At 36.2% G+C, this 12500-nt stretch overlaps 1 protein-coding gene across 1 annotated transcript in view; it reads right to left on the bottom strand.

Annotated features, from left to right (window-relative positions):
- LOC113825790 (3-oxoacyl-[acyl-carrier-protein] reductase FabG) overlaps positions 1-12500 on the bottom strand; it is a 43360-nt gene that overhangs the window by 30584 nt on the left and 276 nt on the right. The window contains exon 2 of the mRNA XM_070137719.1: positions 2702-2841. Coding sequence (XP_069993820.1) covers positions 2702-2841 — 140 coding nt within the window. The remainder of the gene's footprint in view (positions 1-2701; positions 2842-12500) is intronic.

The following is a 12500-nucleotide window of genomic DNA, read 5'->3' as shown; positions in this document are numbered from 1 at the left end:
CGGATCATTGGGGTTAAGAACATTTTACCTTTGGTTTCAATTTTCTTTTTTTTTTTTTTACATCTATTGACTTAAAACATGCATACTCTTCAGTCCGTGTATGCAAGAAGGATCATTCAGGATTAAAATTTATTTGGAAAGGAGAAATATGGCAATTTCCTTGTTTATCTCAAGGGTTCTCTTCATCACCTAGATTTTTTACAAAATTTTTGAAGGTGCCATTTTCACATATTCGGGCCTTAGGCATCTCGACTACAATTTACATAGATGATTGTCTTTTGATAGCAAATTCTACGGAAAAATTGATAGATGTGAAATACATTGCATCAACATTGGATCAGTTGGATTTCACAAATAATTTAGAGAAATCAGAATTTGTGCCTGTCAAGAAAAGAATTCTTTGGTTTTGTATTAAATTCCAAGGATAAGACAATAAAACTTACAAAAAGGACAGCAGATAGACAAGATCAGAATATTAGGTTTACAATTATTACAAAATAATGAGATTTATTCAGTTTCATTGGTAACATAGTTGCAGCAGGAGAAGCAGTACCTGGGGCATCTTTAAAATATAAATATTTAGAAGTTCTAAGGAACAAGGCACTTAAAAAAAGCTTGGGTGTTTATGATAACTTGTGCTGGATGAGAAAGCAGAATGTCTCATAAGATGGTGGACAAGTAAAATTCACTCTTGTGTTAAATCACTCTATGCATCATATCCAGATATATTTAACTCCACAGATTTCTCAATGTCTGGTTGGGGGGCCTGCACAGATCACAAAATTACTGGTGGTCACTGGGCTGAACATGAGAAAGATCATATTAACATTTTCGAGCTAAAATCTGTTCTTTTTGGTAATAAGGCCCTTTTACAGGTTGTAAGACAGAAACATGTTCAAATAAAATTTGATAATACAACAGTTATAGCAACCATTAACAATTACGGAAGTGTTAATAAACGCCTATTGAATGTGGTGGACTTAACAATCAACTGCCCCTTTTTAACTCTTAGTAGCAATACCCTGAGGCACTAGGCACAGATGCATTTTCAATTAGGTGGAATAATGACTTCTTTCTTTATGCTTTTCTCCCCTTTATATTCATAAAAGACGTCATCTAAACCCCCCCCCCCCCCCAGGAATGCTGGTTCTAGACCTAAGGATTCAATAATCATGCATGACTGCACAGTATCAAAATAAAAAGCAAGACTAATTGCACAACTCAAAAGTAAAAATAGCCAAGATAATCCACCTTATCAGTAATTTGTTCATATATTCTGATTCTAATCACAAGCATGACGGGTCTACCAACCCCAGTGGGCCCTGGCCCTCGTGCACTGGACTTCCTACTTCATAAGTAATTCTGTCAATATATAGACTAAAGTTTCAAAGAATATGTACTAGTCAATTTCCTTAAATATTGAACCTTACTAATTCCTGCATATGCAAATTTCAAAGGTCTACACTCACTTCTAAAAATTAACACTGAATAATGTGAGTGAAAATAGTGGTATATAACATACAAAACATAAAATACAAAAATATAAATAACTCTTTATACCTTCAGTATGGGAATTCATATTGACCCAATCACAACAGGAGCTAGTGAAATGACTAATACTGTGTCAATATTCATGCAGAATCAGGGAAAAATCAGAAGCATGAGAAACATAAAATTACTTTCTTTCTATTACCTTAGCTGCAGCATAAATGATTCTTTGGAAATGTGGCTATAAAAAGGCTATATGTCTACATATAAAGGACTATTTCTCCTCAACAAATGCAGCCAGAGTTAAATATATAATCCCATAACTGTTTACCATGCACAACATACAATGGGCCCTACTGTGTACAATTGTGTTAAAAGTTGTGCTCCTCTAAAATACTTAATCCACTGATTGGGCAAAACTAAATCAAATAAACAAGCTGTCACCAACTCATTACCTAGTAATGGTTGGCCTATAATCTGTAATTCATATTACAGCAAAAAGTGTTTGTTTTCTTCTCTTCAAATATACATCTTATATAGACATATTTACATGTATACATAATTTGTTGGAAAGTACTGGTAGTACATAATATAGTTTTAAATACTGAAAAGCTTCACTTACTGTAACTGCTATAAAAATAGCTCCAAAACTATCAATGGCATCTTCAACAATACTTGTCAAAAAAGGTACTTACATAAAGTCATTTTTAAGCTTTACTATTATATTATATTATATGGAACTACAGGTAGTAGTTTTGAGATACTTTCCTAGCAGCTGCAGTATTCACAGCTTTTTTATATATAAATCAATGAGATAAACAAATTTAGATTCAAAAGTACTTATGGTACTTCCTAACACTATGCAACTCCACATGAAAAATTAGTGTCTAAAATAAAAATTTCCACATTTTCCACATTTAGTGCAAAGTGTGTTATATATGCAAAATTTCTTAACTTAATTTCAATGTTCACAAGCCCAATCAGACATCCCGTGGTTGCTCAACTTCTAGTTTGTCTTGGCAGCCATCTTTCCCTTGCAAAATACAGGGTATAATACATGTCATATCTATTTATACACCTAATATACTTTCCTTATTCACTTAAACTTTGAATGCTGTATTACTATATAAAATTCTCGTCAATATTACTGTCAGATTATGGTGTATATAGTAATAAGGCCTAAATAAATAAAGAGACAAAAATATGACAATACCTTGCCTTCAGGTACTCCAGCCTCATAACATAGCTTAGACACTTCCTGAAGAGCTGAAACATTCCGGCCTGTAATAGCAATATAGCATCCTTCACGTGCTAAATCAACTGCACAGCCTCGTCCAATACCAGATGTTGCACCTGTAAATTGAATCAGAATTAATTTTCTACTTTTACTACAATATTTCCTCTCTTTTTCTCTTTCTCTTCACACACAAAATTATTGTCAATGAAAGATTTTGGCTTTATCAATGCTACAGTCTGTAAAAAAAAAGAATCACTTAAGTGAAAATTGCTTTATCATGAGGTAATTCAAATTAGGAAGAAGTAAAGGTAATCTAGGAAATTCTGAAGTTAGATCTTCCCATCCTATTCTGACCCTTGGAATCCATGTTACAATAAAAGCAATTTAAACAAAAATTACAACTACCATCGTATTGCATACATGGCCAATTTGAAGTCCAACATAACAACAGCATGGCATCAAGCGATCCTCATAGCTCCCGTTCGCTAACAAAACCAGACAAATCTTTACTGCATGTATAATGGCACAACAAACCTTGAACTAATTCTTTTTAGAGTAAATTGCTAAAAATCTACAAGGTCTATCTTATCAGAATTAACATGCTAGAAGTTTGTTGCTCATTGGTTCATGCATGCTGTGCCATATGGTGTAAGTAGTTGTGGATGTACTTGTATTTTCAAAAAATTTATAAATATATATGATAATGTTAGCAAATGTGTTTCTTCTCTATACAGTATCCTTTTAGAAAATACTACTCATTGTTTTCTTTCTATCCATTACTAATATCCATTTCAATACTTTTAATAACATTTATCTCCATGCAAAGTAAGGGAAACTTCCTCTCCTCTGTTATACATACCAAAAGATAAGAACCTGTCATGATGTATCACTGTCAAGTTTTACTATAAAGGGCTGATGAGGCAACATGAATTTTACAAATGAAAACCCTAGAAATTAGTCCAAAATATACAAAATAAAAATGAATTAACACAGGTGCTTAACAAAAAAATGCTCTGGTAATCCCAATATTAAAATTAAATAAAAGCAATAAACCAACAGAATCCTACCATTTTATAAACAGAACGTCAATTTCAGGGGGGAAGGGAGAATTGAGATTAGTCTACAATAAATCAAAGGACTGTTTGGTGGTTAGAAATACATAACGAGTAGGACAGATCTCACACAGGCATCAGACCGAATCAAACTACAGTGGACATATGATAAATAATTGAAAGGCAAACCAATTAAGGCAGAAAAGAAAAAATATATATCTCTAATTAAATAGATTTTTTTTTTTTGGGGGGGGGGGATAATGAAAAAATAACAAAGCGATATTGATAAAAAGCAGCAAAGTTGGGTATTACACGTTCATAACTAAACTTTATATTGAACTTTCTAAAGGACAAGACCTTCCAAATTATTAAGTAAAAGTAAAAGTTGGGTTAGGTTCCCCATTAAGGAAACTGTCCCTGGAGATGTGTGTGTGTGTGTGTGTGGGGGGGGGGGGGGGTATTGCAATGATTTATGACAATTTTCTTTGAGAAATCCAAAAAAAAAATAATAATAATAATAATAAGAAATAAACACAAGTTTTGTAATACATTGTAGCTTACAAAGGGATCTGTATGTATACCAAGTATGAAGTTCTAATGTTTGAAAATAGCAGTATAATAGCTCAACCGTTGGTGCTTTCCAGCATCAGTAAATTTAATTTGATTTAAAAGTGGTCGTTTCCGCTATGAAGAGCACTTCAATACGAAGAGCATCTAGAACTCAGATCTTTCAATGTGTGTGTGTGTGTGTGTGTGTGTGTGGGGGGGGGGTATTGCAATGATTTATGACAATTTTCTTCGAGAAATCCAAAAAAAAAAATAAATAATAATAATAATAAATAAACACAAGTTTTGTAATACATTGTAGCTTACAAAGGGATCTGTATGTATACCAAGTATGAAGTTCTAATGTTTGAAAATAGCAGTATAATAGCTCAACCGTTGGTGCTTTCCAGCATCAGTAAATTTTATTTGATTTGAAAGTGGTCGTTTCCGCTATGAAGAGCACTTCAATACGAAGAGCATCTAGAACTCAGATCTTTCAACTTCGGAGATATAAGCAAGATACCGATTATTTCACATTGAAGATGAAAGTAAACAGTAATACCCATTCTGAAATAAAAACTATTTGGAATTTTCATTTCCATGTATATTCTTCATCTAGAGTTGAAACAGCTATCACATCCTTTTTGTGCCTTTCTGATCAAAAATATTACATGTAGAGTTACCATAGGTCTTAGGTACCAGAAATAGGTAAATAACCAACCACACCTTGGCATCTGATGATTTTATGCACTTCTTAGCAAACATAGTGGGTGCAAATGACTAAAAACAAACTCTACACTCGTTTCTCCCTTCAAACTGTTACTTACAAAATTGCTAAAGAAAATGGTTTGATAGAGATAACTAAGATATTTTATTCCTTTACATATGAAAGTCGATGTATGGCTACTAAATGAAGATGATTAAAATGGTTAACCTTATGTGTGTGTGTTTACATACATATGATCCTTCTCGAAAATTATAAACAGTCAGTGACCATCTCCCCCTTGGTCCCCCAATTCAATTTCTTCGGTAAGTCTCAAATTCCATGAATTTCACACACATGCTTTTAAAATTCTCAAAATTGAACTGCCACATTGCATTCAAGCTGGGACTTTATAACTAGGATGATTTTGTACTGATATTTCCATTCACAGATCTCCATTTCTTTAAAATCAAATTGGAAAAAAAGGGTTTTATCTGGTTTAGATTAGTTGTCTATGGTTCAATGTATTTATTAAACTTTTCAAACAGAAATATCTACTTTTATATCCTAAGAAGAAAAACAAACAAATAAAATGAGACATGCCTTTGCAGAATATTGTCCATATTGAAAATGATAATTCCCATTAACTTGGTAATCTTCTTATCGAAAAGTACACAAATAAACTTTTATATATATATATATATATATATATATATATATATAACATTGTTAAATTTAGTGAAAAATAACTGAGATAACAAACTTTGGCAACCAATCCCTCCCTCCCATGCCCCCCCCAAAAAAAAAAACTAATAAATTGGAAATCTACATGGCTTTAGGATTGGATTGATCTAACACAAGAATATTTCTTAGGTAAATAAGGAAAAAAAATGTGAACCCTCTGATGTAAAGAAGACAGTAAAAAAAAAAAAAAAAACTTTGAGATAATGAGGTTAAAATGATATACGAGACAAAGCGCAATTAAATACCCTATATTATGCAAAAACAATCCAGGAGTTATATCCAACCAATATTTTTTTATGATAAAATGAGTAGAGCAAGGTAGACGTTCTCAAGGATAGTCCCCTTAAACCCAACCCTGTTCAGACATAAATGTAATAGAAGACATCCATAAAATAATTTCTGCATATGGCCTCACAATTATAGCATCAAGGAAAGACATATATGAAGCAATAAGTAAATCAAAGAAAGGATTCTGAAAAAGGGGATCTAAAAGTAATTTATCAAAAAGCTAAATTATGTATTTCACAGATAAAAAGAAAGAACAAAACTGCAGAAAATTAATATTGTCAAATAATAACATCATACCAGTACTGATATTTGACACACCTAAGCTAACCTGGAGAAAATGGAGAACTTAATAAATGGAAGTCTTAAACAGAATACAAATAATGAAGAAATTGTCAACAGATTGGCAAGTAAATATAGAAATAATGATATTTTACAAAACCTATCTAAACCAAAAATATAATACGGATTAGCAATTTCTGAGGTTGCTAATAATCCTGATTCACAAAAAAACACAAATATTATAAAATGGAGGAATAAAAATACCCACAGGTTGTTTATAATTGACACACAGCACAATAAACAAACAATACTAGAAAATAGCATCAATAAAAACAAAGGTAAGAAACAGAGAGCATATAATTCAGTAAGATATTGGAGAAAAAGAATATACCAATATAACAACTGACAACTAAAGATATCTTGGAATATATCTTCTTATGTGACAACACATCGTTTATTTACAGATTGCTCGAAACCATCAACTCATTCCTTACAAATGACTTACATCATGCCTGACTTGGATGTGGCTCCAGGTGTTTTTTTATTCTTATCACAGCTAACTTGGATACAGCTCTGGGAGATGGGTCATTCACATTATGTTACAATGGAAGAAAAACCCACAATGCACAAACTAGATTTATTGAGGAAAGTGAGACAACAGTTTTGGAATCGTCCTCAATTCCATCTTCAGACCCGAAGATGGAATCGAGGACGATTCCGAAACTGTTGTCTCACTTTCCTCAATAAATCTAGTTTGTGCATTGTGGGTTTTTCTTCCATATTATCAACATGGTATTGTGTTTTTCATTGCATTATGTTACAATGAAGCGTGCATTACAATTTATGCTGTTCTTTATAATGAACCCTCATGTCTACAGTACATGCCCTGGGGTATCCCCTGAAGGAGAATGGGATGCGCACTGCTATGATTGGCTACTGTTTGTATAAAGGCTGAATTTTAGTACATAAATCATTTGCCTGCTATGTTTGGAAGATACCATGCACCAAAACATGACTTGCTCTTGGTGTTGATGGAAACCTATAAATTTCACTTGTTTGTGATATCAGTCTCTTCATATCAATTAATTACATTCTCTATTGGCACTGCCATTGTAACTGTCTTGAAGTATAAGACAAATAAGGGAAGTACTGAAGGCTACTGGTTTGATCTAGGAACTAAAATGCATATTGTGTATTTTGTTACTGCTTGCTGGTGTCTTGCTCAGGTGGAGGTTCGTGAGTGCTGAACTCGGCCCGGGTGCCGGAGCTTAAGAGGGTTTGAGCTGTGCCAGCCACCCGGGAACGGGGGGAGCCTACGGTCCAATAGGCGAACCGTGAGGTGTCCGTGGTCAACCAATCAGGTCTCGGTATGCGTCGTCGAGAAGCTGCTGATGGTGAGGGCGAGAGGACAGGCTGTGGATCTGGACCCAACCTGGGGGAAGTATGCCGCGCTGCAGGTTGCGGGGATTGGCTACACCATCTCCGAGAATGGCCTTAAAGACAAGCCCATTTGGCTGCGCATACTACCCAAAGCAGAGGTCAAGTCAACCCCATATTCTCCCCGCGGCAATGGGTTCAAGATCTAAAACTAAATGCCTAAGTAAATGTTTTACCTTATATCAGCCCAGTACCACCTTGCAATGGTGTATTTTAACAAAGAAAAAATAATTTTATTGAAGGTAAAACAAAAAATATACCAGGGAAAATATTCAGAATACCTTTGCATGACTAACCAAAATGATAGTAGTATCATTGGATACCTCTCACTCTCTACTACCCACATATATAGAAATTATGCTACAGAAACCCTCCCAAACACACCCAATACCCACTATAGGGTGCATATAGCATACTGCATAGGTTAGCATACTGCATACTGTACCATGCGGTCCCACGTGTGTCCATATTTAGACCACGTGTGTGCCAACGCTACCGCCCCAAGCTACCTTCGACACACCGCGAGCCAGGGGGTGGCAAAGCTAACCTTAGTTGACCTAGGCACACAGTCGGCCACTCTCTCACGGTCACCCACCCGAGCAGGGAGTGGGGCCTGCTCACACACTCACACCTCCGATGACCCTTCCAGTGACTGTGTCACCCGCGGCCGGCCATACAGCCTGCCCATCCGGTAGCTAGGCCTGGCTCTTACACTCAGCATGGAGCGCCGGCATATCGTAGTCTCCCATATCGTGTGTTCTCTTCAATAAAGACTGAAGCCAATCAGTGTATCACTAGTGCCACCTGTAATTCAACTACACTATTAAGAAGGGACTGTTAATACCTCTTATACCCACCATCTTAACCCCAATAGTAGAGGAATGCATGGATGGTACCAAGGAAATTGCAGGGTAAAAATATTAAAAATTTGTACTGAGCATAGGTCAATATATAGTAAAATGTTGGGAACTGTGCAATGGGCATTCCTGCATGTCACTTGTATGCTCTGTCCTGCCATGAATACATGGAGGATACTTGGTTTTCCGGGTCAGACATTGGGGAATGGCACCCCTAAGGAGAGTCCCTCGGGGGAACAACCCCCAATATTAGACAAAATAGTGACATTCTATGTATATCATTATTAGGGTGACTTATTTCCTGTATATTATTCATATTTCCCTGGTACCTTCTATGCCTCCCCCTGGTATTGGAGCCAAGAATGTGGGGGTTTGGGGAAGGAATTGGAGGTTCTGTAGCAAATGTTCAATATGGGTAGTACAGGTTTAATGGAATCCATGGATACCATCATCCTCATGATTGGTCATTCAAAGATATTCTAAACATGTTTGACCAACACAAAATAATTTTCACATGTTTAAAAATACTATATACAAATATCACAAACCAATATTTACACACAGATCAACAATACAAAATATACTTGTTTCATCAATCTACATAAAAAAAAATGCACAGTTGAATCTTAAGCTACAAAGCAGAAAAGGTTGATCTTTACAGTATGATCACACTAAGCTAGGGCAAACTGAAGAATTGAGAAAAAAAACTAATCTCCCACAAATAAAGGATAATGGCTGCAGAAAGTGCCACTCACAGTCCAAGTCCCCTCTGTGATCCAGAGTTTCAGCTCTATCTGGCCATGAAGACAGTGTTTACTGGGGACAATGAGGGGAGGAGCTCCTCATCAACCCTCTCTTCTCGGGTAGTAAAGAATCCCATAAAAATATCCCAAGATACTAGCGATAAGAAGATAAACAGCCAAATGAATACCTCATAAGAATAAATCTTCCACACTCATGGATAAGATCAAGAAACAGAGAAGATGTATGCCAAACAAGAATCATACAACATATAATAAACAATATCTCAAGGGTATCATGCAAACCCAAAATCTAAACCTAAACTTTCCTACCTTATATCTATTCCCTAAACAGAAGGGGCTTGCCCACCCTGTAGCCCCCTTTATTAGCACTTTGTGCCAAGTAATAGAATATGGACATTAAAAATTATGGCTATGTAAGTGTTGTGAAATTAGTCTCTGAGAGGTGACATGCAGCGGATATTTGTCATTTTGTGGTAAATATGAGGCCGAAACAGCTGTGCAAGCATTGTTTACAATTCTATTTCTTGTGCTCTACAAGATGGCCATTTCCCTCTATCTCCCAAACAGGACTATTTATGACTGGGCGAGCTTCTGCCAGCAGGTGTTAATTTTTTGGTGTTTTGAAAATCAATCTGACAAAATTGGTGGTCAGGGGAAATTGTCGAGATTGATGAATCTAAATTTGGAAAATGTAAATATAACGCAGGTCGAGTAATAGGTCAGTTGGTTTTTGGAGGAGTATGCCACAAGAGTAGGGATTTTTCCCTCGTAGCAGTGGAGACGCATGACACATCTTTGCTTAACGTAATAAAGGAGCGTATCCACCCAGGGACAATGGTCATTAGTGATTGTTGGAAGACATACAACTATTTATAGATGTATCTATAATTTGATTTGGTAATAATTTGACATCATGCTAATAAGGGGGGGGGGGATGATTTACTTGGATATATGTTTCGGTATTTAGATTCGTATGATATTGACAGTTTGTGTTATATTGTTTAAAAAAAATTTGTGTATCGGATGTTCATACATTTTGCGATTGTTTGCTTTTGAGGTATTTCATTTGTTGTCTATCAGACAAAGTTTGGCTCATCTTTCTGATTATATGGTTATTTTTATTGTTTTCGGAAGAAAAAGTTTGGCTCGTCTTCAAAGAAATACATTGTTTTTTACTTTTTTAAATGGTATGTATTACGGTTCAACACTTACAGGTTTATAGAGACATCTCCCCCACCCCCATCCCGCCAGTTTGGAACGTAGTGAAACCCAGTATATCCATTAGCCCCCTCCCCCCCTTTGGAACTTCTGAGAGAGTGCGTCGCAGTCTGCAACAATTACCAAAGATTCTTTTATCTGCTGGTCCATATGACATTTCAGACACAAAGGCAACAAGCAACTGAATGCCTGCTTTGTTTTCAACTAATGGACAGTGCTTGAAGACACTTGGGATAAAGTCTGAGTGAGTTGGATCCGGGGATGGTTGCCTGTAAATTCATATATGATAAATCAAATTATTAAATATCAATAAAATTGCTGATGTGCTTCTTAAGAGTATATGACTGCTGCCAAAACCTAATGTCAACAATGTGGACCTTGTTTGGCCTTGGTAAGCAGTGTAGATAGATAGTTCGAAAGTGATTACCTGTCTCTGGAATTTGAAAAGGTGTAAAATATTAATATGTAGATCAATAAAATGATCTGAGCAGATGTAAACATATTCCACCAGGCGCCCAACCACCCTCATCAGTGTTCACACGTTTAATAGCCTATACCCATCGCTTCCATTTTTCAGTCTGAATCGGTCTATAGTAACTGATTCTGTGCCAGACTGTAGAGTTTACTCTGCTGCAAAAATTATTTGATCAAATTCTGTCCATGCAACTGTCATTCTCAAGTAACTTTCTGCACAAACCTAGTTCTTTTTAAATTATCTTCCGCGCTTAAAATTCTTTTGACCTTTCCGTGCACTTGTTTCATCATACGTCTGCAGATCCATCCACACAAATACAAAAAAATGATGCTTTCCACGCATGAAAAATTGTAATATTCCCTGGATTCTGTGTACATTATTCAAGGAAATTTTCTATATTACCTTCGCCTCTCCAATATCGACGATTTTGGTATCATTGGATTCCTCTCACTCTGTACACTCTGGCAGGATAGAGCGCACACGAACTAGATGCATTGAAAAAGGCGCAAAACCCGCCGACCCGACGAGGGCGGATCACCGCCACTCTTCTGTTCATGGTATACCTTGTTCATCCTGATTTTACTACAATCGTCTCTGTATACAATGTTGACTATGTCAAGGTTAGTATGCTGATTCAGTGGGAATGTTACAAGGTAAATGTAATACATCCGCCTCTCCGAGATCGCCGATAACTGTATAACGCTCTAGCCTGCCAGGAATACGTGGTTTTGTTTTCTCGGAGTGGGTTGGGGGGGTCACAGGGGGCACAGCCCCCTACAATGGAAAGTCATGTGAATAATCATGGTTATTTTCACTGTGGGTTATATTATTGGTGTTATTCAATACGTGGTGGAGGTTTTGTTTCCTCAGAGGGAGTTGGGGGGTCGCAGGGGGCGCAGCCCCCTGCAATGGAAAGTCATGAGAATAACCATGGTTATTTTCACTGTGGGTTATATTATTAGTGTTATTTAACCCAGAATTTTCCCTGGAACCTTCCAAGCCCTCCCCTGCTATCGGGGCCAAGTTTGTCGCTAACGAGGGGTTTCCGCGCAATAAAAACTATATATTTGCAATGTGGACAGTGAGAGGAATCCAACGATACCAAAATCGTCGATATCGGAGAGGCGAAGGTAATATAGAAAATTACCTTATTCAAATTTAACCCAAGTCTCCCTGATGCCTTTCATGCCCTCCCCTGCTATCAGGACCAAGAATGTGTGAGTTTGGAGGGTTTCAACACAATATCTATATATTTTGAAACTAGAATGAGGGGAATCCAAAGATATCAAAATCCTTAGGATCCATTAGGCGGAACTGTTAAAAAAAAAAAAAAAAATTGATTATAAAGAAAGCAATACAGAAAAATGAAAAGGATACAGGGGACACAGGCAATATCAAGTGCTCAAACCCTA

The sequence above is a fragment of the Penaeus vannamei genome, chromosome 23 (genome assembly GCF_042767895.1).
Source record: "Penaeus vannamei isolate JL-2024 chromosome 23, ASM4276789v1, whole genome shotgun sequence".
NCBI lineage: Eukaryota > Metazoa > Arthropoda > Malacostraca > Decapoda > Penaeidae > Penaeus > Penaeus vannamei.
Note: the sequence above shows the minus strand (reverse complement) of the source record. Positions and strands in the feature narration are given on the sequence as shown.